The sequence below is a fragment of the Triplophysa rosa genome, linkage group LG2 (genome assembly GCF_024868665.1).
Source record: "Triplophysa rosa linkage group LG2, Trosa_1v2, whole genome shotgun sequence".
Lineage (NCBI taxonomy): Eukaryota > Metazoa > Chordata > Actinopteri > Cypriniformes > Nemacheilidae > Triplophysa > Triplophysa rosa.
Window position 1 is genome coordinate 3,282,904 of NC_079891.1, and position 26,572 is coordinate 3,309,475.

Consider the following 26,572-nt stretch of genomic DNA (forward strand, 5'->3'; position numbering starts at 1 on the left):
AATGCTGTGTGCAAGCTCAATAGTTCTCTTAAAAACTGCAAGTGGCTTGAGAAATACTTTGTACTTTAAAAAATGTTAATTGAAAAAAAAATACCGTTTTACTTACAGAGATTTCATTTCTTGACATTATTTTCAAATGCGTAAAAAAAGTACAATTATAGAAATAAACTGGAAATTTACAAGTTGGGTGTAAAATAACATGAAAAATGTGTAATTTTATACTTTACAAAAAATAGATATTTTACGTTTTTATACGGCATCCCAGCTGCCGGAAATTAGCCTACCGTTTATTTACGATCATTTTTTACAGCGCTTGATTTGTTTAATCACTGGATGTTTTCTTTTGCTAATAAACTTGTCCCAGCAACTACGGATCAAATGTTCAACACATTTTAGCAACACACAAGTTTAAATAGTCACAAATTACTGTCCGTCTCTTTAAATGAGAGCTTTTGCATTGGACACCCATTAACCCTCAACACTAACACATTAACCTCAATGCTAACAATCAACGAAAACATAAAAACCAGACGGGCTGTAAACGTCACCACATAATAAGATACTTTGACCTGACAAAGTAAGCACGCACAGAAAAACGCAGGAAATTAAGAAGACTTTTAAATGAAGTGTCATGGTCACACATGCACAACAATTCCTAGAAAAACTAGTAGCAGAGAGAAAAAAGGAACATGTATGCCGAACGCACACACTGACATCTGTCAGACCACCTTCCTGTGTTTGGTTTTCGAGACGATAACAATATTATTCAAGCCTCCGTGTTGGAATTTGTGGTAGCTCATGACATCATCGCTTTTCCAGAGCGGGATACCCCGCGGTAGGTTATACTGTGGGAAAACACTAGAGCCACCGGCCTTTCACTCTTATTAGCTCATGAAACCAATATTGTGAGAGCGACGACAGTGACAGGGTACAGGAAGAAGCTTGGCAATGAAACAAGAAGGTAGTCAGACACTAAAGCAGCCAAAACCGCAGACCAGTTTTGCTAAATCGGTTTGTTTCCGTCAACGCTCGCAGGGCTTTATCACGAGCTTCTGTTGCAATTTTCGTTTCCTTCCCACATTCCCTAAAAACACTAGTGTTTTCCTACCTCCGTCTGACCCTTCTAGTCAGGTCTGCGCAAGATTAAAAACAGATGACTCTACCTCACTGGTACCCAAATTCCAGTGAAACATGTCCCTGCCACCAATTTTTTACATTTCTAAATGGGCAATTTACATTTGATGATTCTGGAAAATTCCACCAAAATTTCTCAGATCTATTTCTTTTGCAAATCAAATCTAAACACATTTGTAATGATATATAGGGGGAGAAGTTTAATACCATTATTGGGCAAAATAATAGAAAATAAGTTCAATGTGGTCTGTGCAATGTTGTCTGATCTTCAACCCAGCTGGACTAAAAAACAAACAATCCAGACGAAAGAAGTACACAAACCTTTTCTGTATGTGACTGAGCTCTACAGTCGTCTGGTATCAGACCTCTCTTTCACACCAGATGCTGGAAAAGTCTTATTATAGTATTCTGTCAATACCTTTAAAAGAAATCAAAGAAATGCATCTCCACTGTGCAGCTGCCGTCTGCTCGAAGCGTTTAAGAGGAGAAAGACGACAGCAGACCTGAAAGCTTCATTACATCAAACGAGTGGAAATAATTTGTCATTTGAAATCGAAATCAGAGTTCATGTCATCAAGCAAACGACTAAACACAACAACACGACCTCGCTCGTATAATTGACCAAACCACAGATGTTTGGTCCGACCGCAACTCAACCCGATACATCAAGTGCTGCTCGCCACACGCTGTGTGAAATAAAGAGAAACATGCTAATGCTAGCCTGTGTGTTAACCAGTAGTTCTCAAACATGATCAATATATTTTTGCTGTTTATTTTACGTATATGGAAAAAATATATACATATCAAATATAAAATGGCGCATGTTGATGAATCAACACTTTGCTGATAATTAAAGATATAATGCATAACGTAACGTAACGTAACGAAACGAAACGAAAACTAAAATAAACAAATAAACAAATAAATAAATAAATAAAATAAAATATTTGACAGAAAGAGTTAGATTGAAATTGCAATTGCAAAAAATATTAGCGCTCACAAAAACAAGTAAGGTGCAACTGTAAAATTACCTTAAAATAGTTAAGATATTTAGTAAAGTTTAGGTTCTTCTGTACTCCTCATACTGTAGCACTGCTGCTGTTTAAAACTTGTTTAAATCTGTTGGCCAAAGCAAGGGCTGATCCAAGAACAGTACGGGCTCGTTCAAACACCGACACATTTTCTCACCAATGGTAAACGCAGCTGTGCAGCTTTAATGTATAAAGCAAACCTTTTCAATTTAAAACCACACAATCTATCTGAGCAGATGAAGCTGTTAGCGGATGAATCTCGACACCCCTCTAACACAACTTGGACTGCGCTACTACAAACTAAACACGGCTTTAATGTATGTTTGGATTTGTCTGCTAATTAGCACTTTTTAAATCTGCAAAGATGTGTTTGGACTTTCTAAAAGAGATGAATTGCAGGAATTTTAGAAACCTGAACATTCATTCTCGAACGGCTCTGTGCATGGCAATAAAGTATGGTTACAGCAGCTCTCACTGTATCTACTGTACTTTCCAACATCTTGGAAACAAGAAAAGACTTCCTCCACAAACCAGTGTGAGGACAAACCAGACAGAGGAGTTCAGTGGGTTCACACATGGGGCCCTGTTTATATCTACAGAGTCATTTTTTTTCGTGAAAGCTAATGCACAACGTTTGGCAGCCTGCCGACTGAGGTGTAGCCGCGCGCTCTTGGAGGGCCCACCATTCAGAAGCTGTGGAAACAAAAGCCCAACCCAAATTGCACACAAAAGGAAACTGAGACAATGCCTGTCTTCTAAATGACTAAAGTCTTCATTTATGCATTGTTAATAAGAGACCCATTTGGCCATAAGAAAATAATGGATGCTCAATACAGCACTAATTTCCCATGGTTTTTAATAAGAACCCGGATCTTTATTCTTTAAACTTCATGACTGTTACAACTTAAATGAAATACCCAGAATGCACTGCAGGGGTTGACAACCGTTACTGACCAAAACGCACATTCCAACAACTTCATTTAAAGATATTTTTACTCTGATCAAACTAAAGATGTATATTAATCGCCTTCCATCTGACTTCAAGTAAACACTTTACAAATGTCAACAATCAAACTCTATGACGGCTTTTGTCAATTAGTGCTTTGGGAAGCAAAGAGAAATTCACTATTTTGTGAGTCAAATCCTGAAAAGGATATATTATATTATAATATATTATACTATATTATAATATAATAACAAAAAGTTTTAAAAGGCATTTTTCACTATTATTCAAAAGAGGCTCTGCATTTTCATGGGTTTAAAATAGAGAAAGTAAAAACAACTTGAACTGTGAATCAAAACCACTCCCTTTCTGGTAAAAAATAAACTTGATTTAAAAGAGTCAACAAATTTGCAACAACTGAATGTAACCTTTTTGACAAGTCAAACATAGCATTTATTTACATTTATGTATTAAACGTACATATAAAATAAATATATATATTAGGGATGCGCCACAATTTTGCACGTTGACTCGTGCGCCTCCAAGCTGAGCTCAAATCTTCAAGTGAAACGCAACAGACTCTTCACATATACAGTAGATGTGAATGATGATCAGCAGAACGATCTGTCAGTAACTGATGATGTAGTTTCAGTAGCTCATGTGGCAGGTGCTGACATCACTGAACTGTTTACATGAGCAGACCCACTATATGTTTTCCTGTTGTTTTCATTAAAATGACTGTGTACCATATATAAACTATTTGTATTGGCAAGGGCTACTGAGTTTGTTCACTTTGCAAGTGTTATGCACGTAATAATTATAGAACAATCCCAGAACTTTACATTATTTAGATAATCGGTAAAGAAGTAAAAATTGATTCTGCTGCAAAGAATTAAAGGAGGAATGATATATTTAGTATTTCTGTCATATTTTGGTATTTTTAGTGTGTAAAAAGCTTAATATTGATACAGTTAGGCCTATTTAAAAAACTATTAAACTTTTTTTTAAATGTTGTTTTCGTTTTTGGCCAAGTACATCCTGAATTTTTGTTATCGGTTTCGGAACAGAAATTTCATTTCAGTGCATCACTAATATACAGTATATATATATTAGGTGTGCCACAATATAACAGTTTTGACATTAACCATTAGATAAAATGATTATGATATCTTGTTAATTCGAAATGTATTGTAATATCGTAAACTATTCAGCACCTATAAAAATGTTGCCTTAGGCCGTGTTCACACTTGACTTCTTTTTTGACAAAAAAAGTTGACAATGGGACTTTTTTAGTAAAAAAACATGCTTGCAACGTTGTGGTTACAAATAGCAACCGATAATGTTCAAAGATTTGTGCACAAAGGCAGCTTTGAGAGCTTCATAGGCAGTGTAATGGAAGTCTATTTGAATTATAAACAGAGAGCGTCTTTGCAATAACCAATCACATATTTAAAAACTACAATACTAATCTCTTGCTAGAAATGCAATCAGAAGTTATTGAAAGTGAAAATAAAACGTACATTTATACAAAACGGGCGTTTCGCCTGGCATTTTTTTTCCCGAGCTTGAACCTTCTCAACCAATCACATTCCTCGCATGTTGTTATGGAAACCACAGGTCTCTGTCATTGGTTAGCTGTGTAAAAGGTGCTTGACGTAGGGCATTTTTTTCATTAAAGTTTAACTTTTTTCAACCTCAAAAGACGCTCTGAGCTGCAGAAAAAGACGTTGGCGCTGACATATAAAAAAGCGCTCAGGACTTTTTTTGAAAACACAGTTTACTCCATAGGATTATAATGTAAAACAGACGCTAGCAGCTTCAAAAAATAAGTCAAGTGTAAACATGGCCTTAAGAGTCACAATGGTTACAAACTGTCGTTTACTCAAAATAAACAAAATGAAAGATGAATTTGACTAATGGCATGATTTATTTATTTCTAAAAACATTCGGTTTGATACCGTGATAATACTGTTACCGCGAATTATTTTGGCCATGATAACCGTGTAGTTAAAATCTGATATTGTGACAGCCCTTATATATATACATAAACCAACATCGTCTTGTCTTTCACCCCAATGTGCACGAAACCCAACAACATGGAAACACTCTTCCTTTTCCGTACACTGTGTCCAGTGCTTCTCAGAAGATGTGGAATCTTAACCAGGAAAAGCAGAACTAATTCAAGACATTCTGAAGTGCAGAGAGGGGGCATGCCATGGCCACAAATCAGGAACACTTTTGAAAGAATCATCTTTCTGACAGAACAGTTCTGACTTCTGAGATCACTGAGCTACCTGCTTTACATCCATCCATTCATCCGTCTATTATGTTTGTCCTGTCATCCAAGACATGTAGGGTCTCTTCAAGCGGCCTCCCACTATATTGTGACTACTCTGAATTTATGAGCATCCCATGAAGTTAAACTGCCTGAGAGCCTTTCGACATGCATCTCTCAGATGACAACGAGCTGGCTGTGAAATTCTTTGAGCTGACCCCAACCCCGAGTCCAAGGAGTAAAGGGTATGTCTGAAGACCTCACACATTGTACCCGAGACATCTACGCCGTGCCAAAGAACATCAACAAACAGCAGGAATTGTATAAGAGACTCGCAGGGAAAACCGAAAACAAACTCAGGACTAAAGCAAAAGTGTACTGTAAATGAATAAAACATTTTGAAAAGCTTTTTGAAAATGAAAACTAAGAATGTGTAACAACAATGATTCCCCGTTGGTGACACTTTTGAAACTAAAGGCTTGATTTCCACCACAAACCATTAAAAACAGAAGACCAATGTGTTTAATCCTTACCTGTCCACGTATCTCAGAATGGGTTCTTGAAGGATCAGGCCATGTGGTGAGTGTGTGAACGGTGGCTGGCGAATCAGACGATAGCATAGAGGATGACACTTCTGACACAGAGGGCTGTCCGGCTTTGACCTCAGCAATATGGCATCGATTTCCAGGTGCTGCTCCATGGTGAAGAACTGCACCCCATACACTTCCTCCTCTACATCCAGCTTGAGGGTTAACGGAGTGTCACAGAACACGTACTGTGGACCCAATGAGACGTTGTTACCGCTGAGTGTCAAGAGAAGGATGTCTTGGATCGCGGGAAGCCCACTCTCCTCTGGAGAACAGAAGGTGACCCAAACGGTGAGGGAGTCAGGAACCATCGGATAGGCAAACTCGAGCTGGAGCATGCAGCCCTGGGGTGGGCAAGACGCGGAACCAACGCTGCTTGAGTCTAGACCTGCGTTGGGGCTCCACGTGCGGACGCTCGGTTCACAGGCCTGCTCAACATCTGGTGGACCTGAGGAAGATGGCAAATTAGAGTTTAGATCATTCCAGCCGGATTTATTAACTCAGATGTTTTCAGTTCAAATAAACTTATTTAAACTATACTATGCTACCATACTACCATAGAGAACGTGAGAAATGTGACCTGTAACAAGACCTTGTTACCACAATGCTAGGACAATAACTACATCTATAACTATTAGGAAGGTCACAATATACCAGTATTGACAATAACCATGATATGAAAAACCATGATTATCAATATTATGTTAATACTTCACATACAATAATATCATAAATTATAAAACACACATTAAAAACCTTTGCTATTTTGAAGGCGATTCATTGGCCAAAGAAAAATAAATAAATTAAAGCTTAATGTGACAGACAGCATTATTTATAAAAAATATATATATATTGTGATAATATCGGTACCATGAATTATTCTAGCCACGATAATCATGTTTTAATCTTTGCGATAGCCAAAATATCTAATTTAAGTAAAAAACACTTAATACAACTACTATAACATTGTTGGAGTAACTTTCAGAAATTTTTTCCAACTGCTAAAACCTGCCAGCCAATCAAACCAATTCGAATTTAATTGCTCGCACATTTAAAAAGATGATACACGGTTTGCGAGGTTAGCATAAAAAAGGTTAATGTCAGTTGGCGTTAATGGTAATTGTAGGCTAGCTATACTTATCGTTGTGGTGTGAACTGGCCTTAATAATGCTATGGATACTCGCCTTAGCAATCACAACTAAATATTTACAGATAAACATAAAATGAACCTGAACAATATAAATAGGATTGAAGTGTGATACGGAAATCGATTATTAGGCCCTGGAATAATAGTAAGTGACATTTGAAATGCAAACAAACAATTTCGAAGAGGGCTAAATGATGTCCTTCAGTGAGGTGGCGGGAGGTCACTAGCCTGGTTTTTCTAAAGATAGAATACTGTCAAGAGGTCATTGTGAGGCGCTGAAGGGACGCGGCCCCAAGAGGGATTGAGTTTGCCAGCGATGCCCCATTAAAGCTGCAAAGAAACTGAGCTTTAAATGAGAGAAACAGTAGTGACTAATAACTAAAGATTGTAGTTATTTCAAAGATGAAATTCGTAACTTTTGTATCTCTATCGCCACCTCTGTTTGAAAATAAAACTGCAGCTACTTTATGTACTTATCTTTACGTTTGTTGAAGTCAAATGACGTCAAACTGCCAATTTCAGCAATAATAATACAAATAATAATAATAAATCATAAATATGATAAACGAAATAAATAATTATTATACAGTAAGCCATTGTGAATCAGAGTACGAGAGACATTTTTAACAGTTTTTTTTGTCATGTTTAACAAAACAACCGTTATGGATTGCTGCATTAAATAAAGATCATTTTCAGTTTGATTCAGGCAACAAAGTCAAACCAATCTGTTCGCATAATCATTTAAATGACCTGAAATTAAACATCACAAACTAAGTTTTCTTTATGAAGTTTTATGAAGTCAGTTCCCCTTCATAAAAAGTTCACAGGTGTCTTAACCAGAGGTGTTGTTCATCACATTTACTACTGTATGGACATATTCCACTAACACTGAAGTGTCCAAATTTTTTCTTATTTTTTAACAGTACATCCATTGTTTTATATGCAAAGGAAAAAATAGGAAAAAATACATGCAGCATGAAAGGAAATTTAGAGAAGTCGAAAAGACGTTGACAAGTACATTTCTAATGGTGACTTCGGTGTCCAAATACCTTTCGGGGTCACTGTAACTGCACTTAAATAATGACATTTGATCTGACAGGTTAGATGACAAATGGAACAGAATGTGTGGAAAAACCTGCCTTGGCGTTTATTTTGGTTGACCTCAGTCAAGCATCATTTGTAGTCTGACAAATGGAAAAAATGCAGGGGAAATTTTGGTTATGTTTATTTGGTTGACCTCAGCCAAACATCTAGGTAACCTCTTCACAAGTCTGATTAGCTGCGCAGAGTCGGATATCACCGTTGTTCTGCAGCGGGTATTTGTTGCTCAATCAGAGGGCCAAAATAAACTGGGATGTTCCGAGACTGGATGCTTTTCCACTATATCAAATTTTGCATTTTGCAGAATGTCTCCTACGGAGGTCCCCCATGTACATCAGTTGCTTACTTATGAGAATATTAGGAGAAATATTAGATGGAGAGAGGGGTAGGGGGAATGGACTAATCTAGATCAAATGTAGGTTTTCAAAGGGATAGTTCATGCAAAAAAGACAATTCTCATTTACATTGACTCACCCTCATGTCATTTCAAACCTGTATGACTTTCTTTCTTCTGCAGAACACCAAAGAAGAACGTTAGTAACCAAACAACATTGACCCTCATTGTCTCCCACTGTTTCTGAGAATATCTTTTGTGTTTTCCAGAAGAAAGAGTCATATACAGGCCTTTAAAGGGGTAATACATGAAAAATGACAGATTTTTGGCTGATGTCATAAAACTAACCAGATAAAAAGATTTCATATTTAGGTGAACTTTTCCAAGTTAACAGAAACTCAAATATGATTTGACACGTAAAAGGGCACCAAAACTTTGGATACTTCTGCCAGCTCCTCTCCTCTCAGTAGTCCTGAGTAAAACTCAACGTCTGGCATCGGACAGACTGTTGAGGTGGACGGAGACGCACGCCATTCCTGACATTCCTGGTTTTGTGTCTCGTAATTCTTCATGTTTCCAATCAACTTTGGCATCCTTCTCGTGAACACGAGCGACCACAGGGTAATTTGCATGGCAAACTGAGTTAACATTGCGCATCGTTCTCGCGTCCACATATTTGCTCCTTGAATTCCGGCAACACGATAATGGCAGCGTTGCCATAACGCTTATTCCACCATATCCAAAAAGTCAACTAAGGACACCGGGGAGAGAGGTTGGCCAAGTTTAACGGAGATAATTGAGGACAGAGAGCACGCATTAGATGTGCTGCTGCTGCAGGCAGGTGAATTTCTGAGGCCGGTGAAAGGCAGTGGTTCAAACCAGCTGCAGGTTGTCAAAGTCAGGTTTTGTATCCGATTGTAAACAGTGGAAAGATGGCCCGGGCGGGGGAGTTACACCAGGGAAGCCATCCAAGTGCAAAGCATAGTTAAAACTTTGTGGCCATGGCAAGCCTAGGTATGCCTCTCTCAGCTGACTTGTGTGTAGCCGCCGCTGGGCCAACTTGGCTTTGGGGGACGCAAGCGTGCGCTTTACGGCCTTACCCACCTGAGTCACTCTGTCTGACTCACCCTTTTTAAAACCGACCCAAATGAAGCGATTAAGTAATTAAACAAAAAACAGCCAGCCTTTGGAATGTTGGTCTGTGATGTTGTTTTCAACATATCGATTTGGGCATGCGTCACCACTGCCAGAGCATCTTGAGGTAAGTTTAGGATGCTTCTTCTTATTTAATAAAATAAATCAACAGCAAGCTGTTGTTTTAGATGGGATTCTTCGGAAAGTCCGAAGTTTGGCATCGTTCTGCGATACCGGATCAAGGGTCGACCTACGAAGGCAGCACCACTGATACAGTACAGGAAAACATGACTCACTCCCCGTGGTAAAAAAAACATCCACTTATGCGCACAAAGCTCTATGGACCAATTCCTCCATATGTCCACATTTTTCAGACCTTAAAATAAACACATGAGAAAATCACAATTTATGACAACCCCTATGACTAATTTTTTCCGCACGTTTCGGTTCGTCTCCTCTTAGATTGCCTGGCTGTTCCGTCCAATATTGGACTCACTTGGCAACTTGCATTGGGTGCAATGCTTTAATCATTTATCCGCCTCAATAAAACCACACATTAATGGTTTTGAAAGGCACTCACCAATTAAACACAATTTCCAAGTGTCAACAGAAACAGGTCTCTTACGCCGTGCCAAAGCAGTCAGCGCGAATCCAAACAGGAAAACTCCTAAAACCATTCAGCCAAGCGGGCCTCTACGTACGCAATGAGATGGTGTAATGCGATCATAATTTTTAATGGTGTTATAGTTTTGTTCCTTCGTCTACAGAATTCACTGTAATAACATCTAAGATAGCTGACAGAGGTAAATCAATAAAGAGTCAGGTCGTTTAAAAGTATCTTTGATTTTTCTGGAATGGTCGGGCTGTTCTTAAAAACGCTGACCACAAAAGCACACCATGTACCGCATAATTGCACCCACCTATGGCGGGGTTTGTGGATAATCATTGAATGTGAAATGTCAGTTCAGATTGAGGGTTACACCATCATACCTTCTGCCTCACGGGGGCTCCAGTGGCCAGAGGGGGCGCAGGGTCGGGGCGAGGACGAGTTGGAAGCAAACTGCAAGAGCACGCCGACCTCCGTACATCTGTCACAAACTGATCCCACTTCTCTAGGAAATCACAGACAGCCAAGGTAGCAACTTAGAAACAGCAACACCATAAACATTTTAAATTGAAAGTTTTAATGTACTACTTAAAGAGCAATCCAACTGTTATGGCTGTGACATTTTCAGTCAAAACTTGAAATGTAAGTTCTAATGACTGTTTACTGTAATCTGTTTACTAAACCTCTGATGATAGAGTCCAGACATCAATTAAATATCAGTCTACGCACGAGTTGTCTATTTTATAAGAGGAAAAAATGAATGCGCTATGGATGTGACAAAAAGGATACACATATTTGAGAGACAACATAGTTTGTAGGATTTGTGTACAAACCAGAAGTAATATTACACAACAAATGGAGAAGGGATGGCCCTTCATAGAAGATAAAATAGTTTTTTTTTTCATTTGCCCATTTAGGAGGAACACCTAAAGTTATGGATGTGACAATTCAGTTGTGGATGTGACAATTCACGTACCTATGGAAAACGTTGCTTTAAAAACACATACAAATGCTTTAAGAGAGACTTCACATGGGTATTTAAACCACCAAATATTGACATCGGACCTGTCAGTATGGTGAAAACCTTCAGTTAAAGACTTTTCATTTTAAGGTTGACATTTGCATGGAATTGGCCAAAACAAGCCCTCAAGGTTTCTCTCACAGTATCTCATTGAAATGCATGCAACAGGTTTCTCTTCTCTACATTGATCACCATCTTCATTTATGTGGCACAGCTGATCTAACAAAAGCTTGAGCCCCCAGTTCACCTGTCAAAGTAATGTCCCGTGAGGGCAGGGAACCACTCCAGCGTGAGCGAGTCTTGGTCCTGCGCCGTGACGCAAGGAGGCAGAGGAACTGGAGCCGGTTTACTTCCGGGACTCCAAGACTGATAGATGAGATCGAGGTAACAGTGCATCCGAGCAACCTGGTTCAAGGTGAATGAGTCTGTGCAGCCGTCATCTTTAAGAGAACAAAAGCAACACCGATATGAGAATTCACAGTATTAATGTGTGAATGCATGTGTGTCTCTGTACATCTATCCATTTGCTTGAGCTCTTACGTGAGTCTTGTATATGTTGGTCCTAAAAAGCATTTGGACACTTAAGTTCCTCCTAAAATGTATGTAAAAAGACGTTTGTTCAGGACACTGTTTAAAATGAAGATTAAAAAACGTTTGGATACTTTCTGGTAGTCCGAGTCAGGAACACATCCATATTTAATGTGATGAACTACACCTGACGTTAAGTCTGTCGGGAGACCTGCGTGAACATGAGGGTTACCAACTAAACTCGGTTCTGAGAAAACGTCAAGAATCATTTGTTTCATTCATGTTTTTTTTAAAGTTTACCCTAAGTGTCCAAATACATCTGGGACTCGCCGTGTTTCTGCTCGTGTTAGTCTCACCAGCATAGCTCATGTAGTTGTTGAAGGGAGTGTTTGTAAAGTGACATCTGCCGCAGGTGTCGTTGCCCGGCTCGGGGTCTCTGCAGTATTTGTACTTGGGTGTGGGGTTGGTATCTGCGCACAGATCTCCCGTCTCAAGAGATGGTTCGGTCTCCAAGCAAGCGTCGTTGCAGGACTCCACCTCGGAGATTCCCCTGAAGACATGGTAGAGTCCAAGGCTATGGCCAATTTCGTGGATCATGGTGTGCGTATGGCCAAACGTACCGTAGAATAAAGGGTTTAGCACGATGCCACCTCAAAAAATAAACCAAACAGAAAGCAGGAATCATAAGCAGAATCTAAATCACTTCCAAAAGGACAATAAAAATCTGCTTTGCTCTACAAAACACTCATAGTGTTGGGATTGTCATAGGTTCTAGTATTTTGAAAAAAGAAAAGCTTAAGATGAAATTGTCTATTGCCGTGGTTTATGTAATTTGTCTTACCTAAATGTGTCAAGGCTTCTTTATCCCAGGGCCATGTTGCCACACCCGCCAGGTCTTCATCAGTCGAGTTAGCAAAAAAGATGTTCAAGTGTGTGGAGCCATCCAAATTCAACACTTCTTTCAACTCCTTCACATCCATGTAAGCCCTAAAAACAGAAAGTCCGGTTCTCTTTAAATAATCCAATAACGCTTAACCCTAAATAAACCCAAACTCTAAAAGTGTTTGTATTTACATCACCGTCAGTTTAACGATCCAAATCACTGAACATTCATTCTTTTCAATTTTCTGGTTCACAAATTGTACTGATCTAGTGCTAGTGGTTTCTAAGAAAATAAGGAATAATTTCATCACGTTATTCACACAAACCTCATTTTTGGAGCGTGGCAGAGTTTGACACCATTGAAAGGATAGCCACCCAAAAAAGAAAATCATTTTATTCACCCAAATCTGTATGACTCTCTTGTGTAGAACACAAAACAAGATCATTTAAAGAACGCTGGAAGCCAAACAACATTGGCACCCATTGACTTGTATTGTTCGAATTCAAAACCTCGAAATATCATCACAGATATCAGTCAGTCATACCGGTTTTGAACGACAAGAAGACAAATAGGGCTAAATACTGACAGAATTGTCATTTTTGGGTGAACTGCTCCCACAGTGGAACACATTGGCCTCATGATTGATGGGAAAAGCCCAACCAGTAAATAAACGGAGAGCGTTTGTGCATACGCGAGCATGTGTCAATGTTTGTCAAGAGAAGCAGTGTTGTGTTATTTAACGGCCCTGGTCCGGCTGTCGCACAGGGAGTTTGTATTTGGAAGGAAACCTGAGCCCCGCTCCGCAGCCAGCTCTGAGGTCAGAGGTCACCGGCCCTGTCTGGTTAGGAATGCATCGTGTCATTCGGATCGTTCCAAACACGGCCCCTTTAAAATGCTTATTATTTCCCCTCAAACACACTGGGCATGCTATTCCCATGCAGTGTTAACTGTCATGCGAGTCAAACAAAGACAAGCCTCTCCAGTGTGATAAATGCTGGCTTGCTGGAGACATGCATTTCCATAAGTACAACAGCATGTAACCATACATATATTCATAGTTAAGCAGACGTATAGTATTTCACGTCGCCTCTGCGCTAACCTTTTCGGTCTTCATGGGAGGCCCCCACACAATTCTCTCAAAACATTCGCCCTTTGAAAAATGTGAAAAGCCATCGAGGCTTCTCGAAGCCCCTACCTCTGACGATTGCGAGCGCGGTAAACGCCCACCACCTGCATTCAAAGAGGAAAGAAAAGCCTCATTGCTCACGTTAACATCAACATCTGTTGGCCGATTCGCCGCCGCGAGGACCAATCGACGCGGTATCTGTTGTCGTACTGCTATACCCCGAGACGTGATGAAAATGTATGTGCAACTTTGTAGCGCTTTTTGATGTATTAACCTCTATTATTGTTTTTATATATTATATTTGTATAATTTTAAATGTACTTTCTGCTATGATTCAATCTTAGTACTGTTAAGCAGAAAAGCAAATAAGCTTCAAACTTGTCAGGAAGCGACAGGATGACCATTTGCCGTCATTTATTTTCCTCTACGCCAGATACCGTGGCACAACGTGTTGTAAAGTCATCAGTGTTGCTGTCATAAAAGAGAAACAGTAGAGACCTCGTGGCGGTGCGAAAGAACGAGAGATGGTTCAGTGAACAGACGCTTGCGTGCAACTTCTTTTCAATCGTATACAAAATCTGTGCGGGTTCGAAAAACGAGCCGGAAACTGGGTGGGAATCTGCAGACCACTAGCGAAACAATATTGTATGTATAGTTATGCAAAACAGTGATATATTAAAGGAATATCTGTATTTATAAAACTCACCCTCAAGTTTTTCCAAATCTGTATACATTTCTTAATGCTACCTTACACAGGGGAAACAATTGGGGAACCAAACCGTTTTGGGGCACCTTTGATAGTATTTTTTCCCTACAGCCTGGTTACAGGCATTCTTCAAAATATCTTCCTTTGTGTTCAACTAAACAAAGAAATGTCTAAAAGTTTGGGACAACTATAAGTAAATGATGACAGAATTTTCATTTTGAGATGAACTATCACTTTAAGATCTTAAGATGTCTGATCGCCGTTGATTCATCTTTTCACAGGTTTTACACGTGATCTAATTTTTTCCGAATACATTTATAACTCTGGGGAAAACCTAACACTTTATCTACTCTATGTTGACTGTGTGAAGGCATGAGATGTATATTACACAAACATGAGCAGACATGAGAAGGGCGGTGTGATGTTCTTGGGGCAGTAAATTGACGATTAGTTGCGGTGGGGACGTTACAAGCCAGCACAGCTGTCAATGAGAGGCATCACGGAGGGGAAACATCTTGTGTGGTGTCGACCTCACATTACCTGCCTCGTTCCCATTCACACCAAGAACAATAACTTTAAAGACAACACTGTAAAAAGTTTTGCTTTCTTACTTTTTTAACTACAATCAAATTGGTTATACAAGTAATTCTAACTTTTTAAAATTGACTAGTGATAAGTTGCTCTTAAGGTGATCCCAACCATATCCTTGCTCTGTATAGTAGGAGTAGGGGTTTAGAGCCTGGTATTCTCTTAAATGTCAAATGGTTTTATCTTTACAATTATCGTCCTTGATGTGATGGGGCCTTTACTCAGAAAAAACCTAAACATTTCATATCAATTGAATGATTGTGAATGAAATTCCAATACTGGTGAGATCTCCGTACAACATGCATGCTGCGTTAGATACCTCGGATTTAGGATATTTCCCTCTTTAAACCCAGAAATAACATCTGGATTTAGTAACATAAGTATTTTTAACACTTAAACAATAAAGTCACTACTAATGATTTACTAACATTAAAACATTGAACGTATTTATTAACAATAAAAAAATGTGGTTCCAGAAATTATTGCCGGGTTGAGGTGGGAAATATCCTAAATCCGAGGTGTTTGGAATGCAACGTTAAATGTCTAAAAAAGTAAAAAATGTGAATTTTCCAATGTGGAAAAACAGGACATGATGCCATAATGTCAAAGAAAAAAAAAAAAAGTAAAATGTTATTGAAAGGCACCAAAGGTTAGCTTGCAAAAGAATAGAAGTCAGCGCAGAGGACAGATGATATAAGGTTTCCCTCTCAATAATTTCAGGAATTTCATTATTTCCTATGAAAATATTTGGCTGGCTTTTTGGCTGTACAGAAAAGGGAAAAGGGGGTCAGGAAGTTTCATGGCAAGACGAATAATTTGGCTAAAGAGTAAGAGCTTGTTTTTTAAAAGTTCCACTACTGTAGGTCAAAGTCACCTAATTTGAGTTTACTTCAGTTCAACCCATTGACTCACTTACAAAACAAAACGAATCAGATGTGGACGTAGGCCTACTACATAGACAGCGAGCCAAAGTATGCACAGATCCAGCCAAAGTATGCAGGCACCAGTGGACATGTACAGTATTGCACAACGCCACTCGGAATCAATGGACTTTATGCGAGAAGGGTGACACTGGCACCGGCTCAAATTTACAGACAGTAATCACCTTAATAGACAGCAAAATAAACCAAAAGGCCCAGGATATCTTAAAAGAGGGAAATCCATTCACAGCCACTTAAAATGTGTGCTGTCCATTAAATGATCCACAGACATCGCCGCGAATCGGCTTTGCCTGGCTGCACTCGGAGTGCTCCAAGAGTTGTGTTGATGCATTTATATTTAATGCCTATTAAATGCATGATTATGGCTTCATCCATTTACACCCATGTATTATTCATCCGAATCAGTACAGACGCCTTACATCCAGATGTACGGAGCGCGGCTTCGCTCGGGGCGGGTTGGCATGGCAGTGTTCAGGCCTATAATTTTCTCAGCCTTTCAGGGATCTTTTCATCAGCTCCAAGTACATAAGAGGAGTGATCAATCATCTACACAATTAGCATCACGCACAACCGGGCGTGAGGTTCACAGACTCGCCGGGTAATTTGTAGCTGACCTCTACAGAAATATAATTCACAGACAGTAACCATTAGAACAGCCAGGACGGAGGAGGGGGTTATACTTATGTGAGGTTCGAGGTGGAAGGAGATGTTCGAACGTTAGGTATACTGTACTGTACGAACAGAAGAGAAGAAATTAAACAAATACTGTTAATATTGAAGTGGTAAACAATGACCTCCACTGTAAACCTCTGGAGAAAAAAAATCAGATGTACTACCTCAATATGGATGTTTCCACAGGAGCATCATAGTCATCTTTACAAACATGTTTTTTTAAATCATCCATTATTAACAGCTTCTGGAAATTACACAATTCTTTTCGAAATATGGCTCATTATACAAATGTTCTAATAAAGTGGTTGAGATTTATTATCCCATCATGATTCTGATCACTCACTAGACTTCATTTGTGTGTAAATGTGGACCTGTATATTCCATCTCACAGCGAGTCGTTTTTGCTACTTAGCATCATCAAATGCTCTTGTTAGTCTGGTGAAGGTGATTCAGTTACAATGTTTTTATGATACAACAATTGTTCTTCAATTTCAAAGGATCGATTCCTTGTGATATGACGCCTTTGAAGAAACTCGTACAACAGAATGAAAGCATGCCATTACAGTACAAGATTGTCATGAATGGTTTTTGACACATTTTTGAGTGTGTGAAGATCTTTACTGATAGAAACATTGCTAATTCTCTTTAAGTAGTGTTGAGTAACGTAGTTTGTAGCAGTTTTAATGCAGTATTTTCTACTACTTTTTATTGGTTAGATATTTGAAAAAACCCAGTGACAAACATAAAGGATGCATGACTAATAATAACGATTTATAGCAAAAAATTTACAACATATGGAGATTCAAGGTTTCAGAAGGAGAGCACAGAGCAGCGATATATAGACAATGAAAAAATTAAGAGACCATTCCAAATTTTCATTTAATCAGCATTTCTAGATGTATTGTGGTCATTTCAGTCCAGTGTCTCTTAAATTTCAACAAAATCAAACCTCAAGAGTGACAAAGTCATCCAACAGCAATGACTGACAGCATGACAAGACACATGAAAACTGTGATAAAAATCAAGGTTATCACATAAAAAAACTACTTTTCCTAAATACATGTACAAAGGTTACTGTTGTATTGCTTAAAAGTAAATATGAACTTGTTTTGCAAATAAATGCAAATAGAAACAAGATTTTTATTTGAAATGTGTGAGAAATATTGTTAGTAGTTCTCAGAATTAAACAAAAATGACTATTTTACCTATAATATTAAATTCAGAAAAACTGAAAAGAATTTTGAAATGTTCTCTTAATATTTTCCGTGGCTATATATATATCTGTAATTATATAAGGTGACGAGTGTCCAGTCATGTTAATGTTCCTCATTGAAAGAAACTCCTGAAATACACAAATGAATGGACTGCCCTCACAGTTCCGTGTTAAAGGACCATTTAATTGCTTCAGTTTAAAAAGAGGAAATCCTTCTGTCCCTGGGGCTTAACTCTTTATCCAGCACTACCTCTGAACACCAGGGGTATTTTCATGCTTGTGTGTCCCTGTGTGTGTGTGCGTGTGTGTGTGTGTGTGTGTGTTTGTTTCTGTCAGCATTGCATGTGTGAAAGGGTAAATAGATTGACAGTTTCTTTTCTTTTTAAGGCTGTCACATCTGTGTAGGTGGTGCTAAGGTGCTAAGACTATGCTTTTAGTCTAAATCCTTGATAAACTAACCAGCTATTAGCCGGCTTAGTTTTACAACCCTAGTGGCATAAATTCAATTTTACACAGAGCTAGAACAGATACCTATATAATATGAGTGGGGTCCCCTTAAGCAAATACACGACAAATCAGGGTCCTAAGTGAACGCTAAAACATCATTGTGATGCAGTGTTGTGAAATCCCTGATTCTAAGGAATAGTGAACACTAACAAGTGTGCTGAAGCAAGAATGGCTAAAGCCCAATTTTTACTTCTGCATCAAACCTACGCCGTAGCCTCTTTTCATTTATACTTCTACATCGTTGTCCGCATCGACAGGCAATGACCACTAGGCGTCAGTGACCACGCGCGTGTTGCTTGTGTATCCAAGACAAGAGCCGAAGAAGAAGCAGCTCGTTTGAGAAGCATTAGCAGTGATAGTGGCAAGTAAACAGTCACTTTTGTTGCAGATTTGAGATGTTAAATACAGAAGCACAAATAATTTACTTAGATAATTCATTCGGAAATGCGTTTGAGTAAACATGACGCTATCACAGAGTTTTTTGACCTGAGGGAGGGGTTCAAACAGACCAATCACAGCGCTTGCGGTCCGCGATGAGTTGACGCGTTGTTACATTTTTGAAGAGGCCCGCGCCAGGCTACGGCGCAGGGTACGTGGCTCTGCGTAGGCTACGACGTAGGTCCAACGCAGAACCATAAATTGGGCTTAAGGCCGTGTACACAGCTAAATATGGTTGTTACTCTTATTTTAAAAATGCCCTCGTCCCACATTCTACAACCAAAAATCTGCATTATCATTATAGTCAACATAGAATGGTCCAAAAAGAGGAAGTAACTAAGGGAGGACTTCAAGGAATCAACAATATCCTGGAGACCAGGGGGCGGATTCACAAAACATTCTTAAGAAGAAAATTATATTTAACTGCTATATTTTTTCTTAAACTGTAATTTAATAAAAAAGTTAGGTGTGTTTTGTGTTCCTGAAAAACTTCTTAAGGAAGTTCTTAAATTTTTTTCTCAAAGATTGATTTACAAAGCATACAGTACGTAATTTTATTCTTATGAAAAAAATTAAGATGTACCTGTACTTGAGAAAATATTTAAGAAGTTCTTAAGAAGGAACATTCTTACAAGCTTTCTATAACTTATCTTAAGAACAATCTTACTTTGTCTTAAAAAAACGGTTTCGTGAATCCGGCCCCTGTTGTGCAATAATCAACAACCAACTAGCAAGCACTCTAAACAAACTTGCAACCGCATAGCAATGCCATAGCATCCACCAAGAGCACCCAGCAACCGCATAACAATGCCCAGGAAAACACCAAAAACATTCTGATGGCAACGTTTACATGGGCAAACAAGTTCACATTTTCTTCAGAAATCGTAAAAATGCAGTTATAAACATCATTGTACTAGCTATTTGTAGGCATGTGTGAAAACCGGTTTTAAGGTATACCGAGGTTTGAAAGAGTCAAGGGTTCAAAACCACTTAAAAGATTCCTGTGATACCGTTTCTAAGGTATGAGCTGTGTTTACAATAAATATAATTAAATCATGTAATTCAATGTTTGATGTTTAAGTCTAATGTGTTTGACAAGAATACATTTTTTGAAAGAATATTATAATTTTAAGGCTTTATTTTTACCTGACATACGTACATGTTCTATATGTTGGTTGAAGATAAAATGTATTGTGTCCAGTTGAAAAGTTGTTGTTTTTATATGCAGACATTTGAAAATAATACATTTTAGTGTTATAATTATAAGACCACAATACTGTGAAACCGTGGAACTTTTGCTTAAGGGTATAATAGAAATCTCATACCGGCCCATGCCTCGCTATTTGCCAATGACAAAGGCAGCTTAGTGATTATTAGCAATACTATCTATACAGTATATCCCATCTATATATCACAAATATTACTAAAACCTCAAAGTCAAATCTTTATCTAAACATAATTAATGGCGCAATCCGTAACAACGCCATCTCTGTTTCAATCATAAAATTAAGTTACTTTACATACTGTCCTTATCTATTGGTGGATGTCAATGAATTCAAAATCCCTAGTTTCCCACAGAAAACTACTTTTAAATCATTATTATAAGCTCACTTTTCCAAACTGGGGTATGGTAATAAGGGTTTTTAGGTACTTGCTCAATATCTGATTTCTCACCAAAAATAATGGATTGTAGTATTAATTTGGACGTATTAAAAGTCTGTTGAAAAGTCAACAGAACAACATCTGCAAATACAAAGCCACCGCAGCATTTGATTTCATTTTTCTGTCAATGCACAACTCTTTGTTCATGCATACTTGTACAATCAAAAAGGAATGTCAAATCACTTTGTTATCCAGCCCTCGGCAAAGCTCTCCAGACATACCATAATCAAATCAAAACAAGCAACAAGTTGGATTGCACTCCCCTCGCTGGTTGACCACACGCTCTAGTCTTATCTCACACACGAATACACACACGTCAACGGACGACTGTAAACATGGCATCTTGAAAACAAAGACGTGAACTCGGGACCTGTAACCGCAGAGGGGCAGGAAGCAATAACATTATGCAATTTGCGAGCAGTGCCACACTGCGAAAAGGTTACGAACTTGAAACAAATCTGATCATTTGAAGGACCTCAAATGCCTATTGAATTGAAATATTTCCGAGTTGCGCACGTAAACCGTAACACAACCACCGAAATATTTGGTTTCAGTTTGCAGAGAATAAAACTTTCATTTTGGACCTTGACACGTCTCTCCTTCGAATCTGGCTTGGCTTCTTGCTTGTCCTCAAATGCACTTGTTTGGTCTGATTAAATACATGAAAACCAAACGCAGCACAACAAATGGCCATCAGCAGTTTTGCATTGAAGCGTGTGCTGAAAACATGTTACAAGAGTGTGTACGATAACAATTTTCAGTAGGAACACGGTTTAGAGAAGAGTGGAAAACTTTGGTTTGTCCCACCATCCAAAGAACAAATACCCAACAGTATCCAATGCCCCCACAACCTCAACTTATTTCTGGAGGGTTCTTTTTCCCGAGCAGAACTCCCAGTAGGGTCTCTAATGCTGTAAGTAATAGTGTTGGAGATTCTGCTCTAAGCTGTGATTGGCTTCTCTGCTTGTCCAGGGGGACATACTTTCCATTCCCACTTACTCTCTATCAAATCACATTTATAAGCTTACAAAAAATTAGAACTATGTCTAGAATCTCCTCAGTCTTCACATCTGGTCACCACGAGAGTAGTTCATTTCACCCGCAGAGTAAAACGTGATTGGTTGCTGAAGTTTGAATCGATGCCAAAATGGACTCCGGGGATACGTGAAATACACAAATCCAGGCCTAAAATTCACTATTACAGAGGAGCTCACTGAAACATAAGGCCGAGTCTAATCCTTTATAGTGTTTAATGGTCCCTCAAACTGCCTCCATGTCAAGAAATTCATGCTCCAGAACTGACTCCAGTTCAGCACTTACGATGCTGCTGGGATGTCACATCATAATATATTAACAGCACAAAATTGAGATTTCGGAAAGCCACACACATAAGAACAAAATTGACAGCACCCTAGAGTTCCCTCAAGTCTTTCCAGAATTTTGAACTTCTAACCCTGAGCTTCACCTGAACAATAATTCTTGTACCTACGTGACCACAAACGAATAAAGCAACTCATTAATCTGTACCCAAAAAGAGGAGTTTTTCGAGAATTACCTGAAGGGTGACATGGGATTAAAGCAGGTCTTCGTGACATCGGTGACGTTGGGGTTGCAGCAGTCTCTGCGATCATAATAGAAATTGTCCCAGTTACACTCCGGGTCGCAAACCCCATTCCCCTGCTTATATTCAGGACAACGTGCCGTCTGCCTCCTACAGTCTCCGGCATCGAAGCCCGTGAGGGTGTGGTTACATTCCAGATCGCATTCTTCGTCGCCCACTTTGCTGATGTCACAGTTAGCCAGAACCAGGCGGTTACGCAAGGACGAGTTGTAGACGTTGTGGACTGTGCGCTCCCAGGTAATGTTGTAGACGCAGAAAGCGTTGTTCAGGTGCTGGTGCTGAAGGTTGATCTGGTGCTCTGTAACCGTCGGCCACCTTCCCTCATCATCGTAAATGTTTATCACACGATAACGCACCGTCTTGGGTTTACGGAAGCTCCAGAGCTGATAGTAGTTCGTCACCACCTCTACATTGTCGCACACTGTCTGTCCACAAGGCGGAGGTTTCAGTCCAGTGTCCAGAGAGCCGCTGAGGTCACCTGCCAAGTTCCGGTCCGAATACTCCAAACTGGGGAAGCTGCCATCTTTCATCGTGAGCCACCTTCTTGACATGTTCTCAAAGTTCTCGTGGATGACCAGCTGAGAGAGGTCGTCGGAGTTGCTGTACCTGCCAGCCATGTATCTGATGATCTCACGTTGGGTCAGAGCCCTGCGCCACAGGCTCAAGTGTTCCATTGTTCCCCGGTAGTTGTGGTTTAAGGCATTGCCCCCGATCATTAGCACCTTGCACTTCTTCGTAAGCGGGCTGAAAATCTCACCAGACTGGTCTCGGCTTACAGCGACCTGCGCCCCATTAACGTACAGCTTCATAAAGAGGCCATTGTAGGTGACAGCCAGGTGTGACCATTGATTGGGAACGTAGGGTGCATTGGAGGTGATGGTGGTAAGTTTGTGGGCTCGGTCTGTCTTGAGGGAGAAGAAGAATCGAGGGTCACGATTGGCTTGGTCGCTGATGGCTTTGACGCCAACCAACCATCCTCTATCGCTGGATGAGTAGAAACATTTATCGTAGAGTCCTGCAAGAAAAAAAGGCACATATTAGATGCATTTCAAGACCAAAATTAATGATGTTCACCATCAATGAACGTTACAGGGACTCAAAGATGAAAATTCGTTGATCATTGCCTTAATGTCATTTCAAACCTGTATGACTTCTTTTGGAGAACACAAAAGATACTTTGAAGAACGCTGGTAACCAAACAACATTGGCCCCATTGACTAGAACACAATGAAAACAAAACCCATTAAGGCATTTCTCAAAATATCTTCTTTCGTGTTCCACCGAAGAAAGTCATACAGATTTGGAATGACATGAGGATGAATCATTTGACAGAATTTGTATTTTTGGGTAAGCTATCACTTTAAACACAATTAGAAGATATTGATTTGTTTGACGCAGCATTACAGACGAAATTTACCGCACGCGGCCGCAGTGTGACCAAAAACTGCATGCGTTTGTCCAAAAAAGTGGGGAAAACAACACGGTTCCCATGATCAAACCATTGTGAGGGTCCAGTCCAGCGACTGCAGGCCTACAAGAAAGCATCTGCTAGCAATCAGGCCCAGACAGTGTGGTCTTGTATCAACAGAGCAAAGGTTACTAGAATTTTCAGCCTGTTTTTTTTTATGTGCCTCAGCAGTAAAAGACGTTTGAAATCAAAAATGGCCCATTTTCGGCACGGTCCTTATTATGATAGGGGCTCTAAAACCCTTTTCTTCCTGTTTCATTTGGAAACCGTGTGGGCTACAGACGGAAACGTATTCTTACATTTAATGGGCATGTGTCCTTCGAAATCAGGCGCATGAAAGCTTGTTTAAAGGATATTTCATATTGTGCTTTGATGCTGTGGAAATCAGATATAAGGCATATTCCATATTTCAACATTTCATTTACAATTCATTCAAAAAGTCCTACAAATTTACACTGCAACGCCGCTTAATCCTGTTAGTTGCTGAGCTTGCGTTTGGAGTCAGAACTGGGAGTAAAGCTCTAGTTACAGTCTGTAACTACGAGGAATTCTCTTCTCCTGCAGCAGTGAGAAGTGCGTTTAGGGGTAATTAGTGAAACTCAATTAGGTCAAAGAAGCAGTAAAACGTTACCAAGGTAGCAGAGGAAAATATTACTATATTACTATTTACAACCACACACACAAATCCTGATATGCAACATCGTTTCGAATTTACGCATTTCCTTCTTCAACAAGGAAAGGCTTTTGGATCAAGCTGCTCAAGTCCCCTTCGGTGAAGCTGAATGCATGAGAATCATTGGGCCGCTATAGGATTGACCACTTTAAAGGGATCATTCATTCGGGAGCGCCGTATTAAGGAGCACACAGGAGCACGTAGTTCCCTCTCACTCCTGGGCTGCCAGCAGAACCGCTGCCAGCATCTATAAAAATAAATTGTGCCATAAAACTGAGGAAATTACAATCTGTGAAATCCTGGAATGAGACCACTAAGTGGGAAATAACAAACAGGTACATTTCTTGCCAACGCTGAACTTTAGACATGCAAGGGGCTCGGTGAAGAGGATTGGGGGGGGGGGGGGAATGAATGGATGAATGGACTACAACATGTAAAGTTGACACTTATCTGCATTGAGTTTTTGTTAAACAGTAACGCTGCATCATCAATACACAACCCCCAAACCCTTCTGTACGATAAACCGTTCACTGTTCAAACTTGCACACATGTTGCTTGCCTTGCAAAATTTTGTTTTTACGAAAATCAGCCCCGTATTTGAATTAAGTTAAAATGTGATTGGTTGAAAACTGTGGCTGGCTCTTTATGCCAAACTTGTCACGCCTCGTAATCCTTTCTGATATTTTAAGAAAGCACCCATTTTCAGAATATTCAATCTCAGTATCCAGCACCATGGACAGAGCACTACAAAGGGAGCATTACGAAATGAAAGACGCCAGCACTGCATAGAAAAAAGTGACACACACCTGTATTGTCAACAGACCGTTATCTACAAATTCTGGAAGGCTGGAACATTCCTGACTAAACTCTTAAAATGACTACTTTTTCTAGACTGTACTAGAAAAAAAATCATTTATAGTCATTACAAACGTATGTTGACCAAATATTTTCAAAATTCATACGAAATAATGTCACACCCTTATGAAGTCTCCCACCACAAAGTATTTATTAACATTACAGAAACACAGAATACTTGTCAACACTACACCAACCAACTATAAATCATCCTCTTCAGTAACACAATAATTGAATATATAAATGTTTATGGCAATCATTACAAACCCCTAAGTGATGTTATTGACAGTTTTACGAGGTGCTTATTCAGTTATTGTAATGTGCCATAAAATATCCCATCCCACTTGAAACTGCACAGAAACCTCAAAGACAAGCAGAAGCTAAATGAGAACATTTGTGTAAAATCAAACCAACGTCTAAAAATGAAAGATGGGAAAGGGCTGTTGTAAAATGTCTAGTAAAAAAAAAAGACATTTGTCTGGGACGTTCAAGAAACAGGCTCGGTGCATGTGAATACTCTCTGGACGCTCTCAATTCTCTTGACTCTGATCTGATATGCGCTGGTGAGTTCATTCCATGGCGTTTAGTGGCAATGGCTGTAATATTTCAAAATGAGCAAGCAATAATAAAATCACTCAAAACATGGACGAGGCACTAATTTTACTGCTGGTTTTCATGTTAATGCATTCTCTTTTTATTCCCTTACACCAAAGACTACACATCTATTGTCTTCACTATTAATACCTGTAATTGATAAAAATGGTGTCCCCAACAAAGTGTCACAGCATTTAATACTTCATAAAAAACTATATTTGCTGAGCAGCAGTATTTGCTGCGTAGTAGAAGCTACTGTATATAAACTGTGCCAGCACCCCATCGTTGCTTCTTTATGTTACTGTGAGTAAGAAGATCATTTTGAGGACAGATCAGCGGACTAATTTTAGATCACTCACTGACAAGATTTATTCAATCTATATATTATCATGCTGCTGCAAGAAGATGTAAAGCTTCCAAACTTTACATAATTACTTTATCTTTGATGCCCTGGTTTTAATGAGCTGTGACTTAAATGGAGCATCTTGTAAATGTATGTATTATGTATTTCACTCCAACAGCTGTCTTTATTTAGTTGTTGATTTATCTACCTTGGATATTTAATAATTTTGTTAATTTAATTTGAGCAGGAACAAAGACTTTCAGTGCCCTGTAGGTGAAAACAGAAAGTGATGTGGTTCTTCTTGTGGAACAGGTTTTCTGTGGCATCCACAGGTTAAGGAAACAGGAAGCCAGTGGGTTTGTTAAATTAAACAGCTGCAGGGAAAAATCTTAATATACACTTTCAACAACTAGACAGAATTCAGTTATCACCATAACCAG

At 39.2% G+C, this 26,572-nt stretch overlaps 1 protein-coding gene across 3 annotated transcripts in view; it reads right to left on the reverse strand.

Moving 5' to 3' along the window:
- Window positions 1-26,572, reverse strand: part of pappab (pregnancy-associated plasma protein A, pappalysin 1b) — a 67,697-nt gene that overhangs the window by 39,379 nt on the left and 1,746 nt on the right. For all 3 annotated transcript variants that reach the window (XM_057327675.1, XM_057327669.1, XM_057327682.1), the window contains exons 2-7: window positions 22,134-23,214; window positions 12,684-12,829; window positions 12,199-12,492; window positions 11,562-11,754; window positions 10,677-10,798; window positions 5,917-6,418 (exon numbers count right to left, since the gene is read on the reverse strand). In XM_057327675.1, coding sequence (XP_057183658.1) covers window positions 5,917-6,418; window positions 10,677-10,798; window positions 11,562-11,754; window positions 12,199-12,492; window positions 12,684-12,829; window positions 22,134-23,214 — 2,338 coding nt within the window. The remainder of the gene's footprint in view (window positions 1-5,916; window positions 6,419-10,676; window positions 10,799-11,561; window positions 11,755-12,198; window positions 12,493-12,683; window positions 12,830-22,133; window positions 23,215-26,572) is intronic.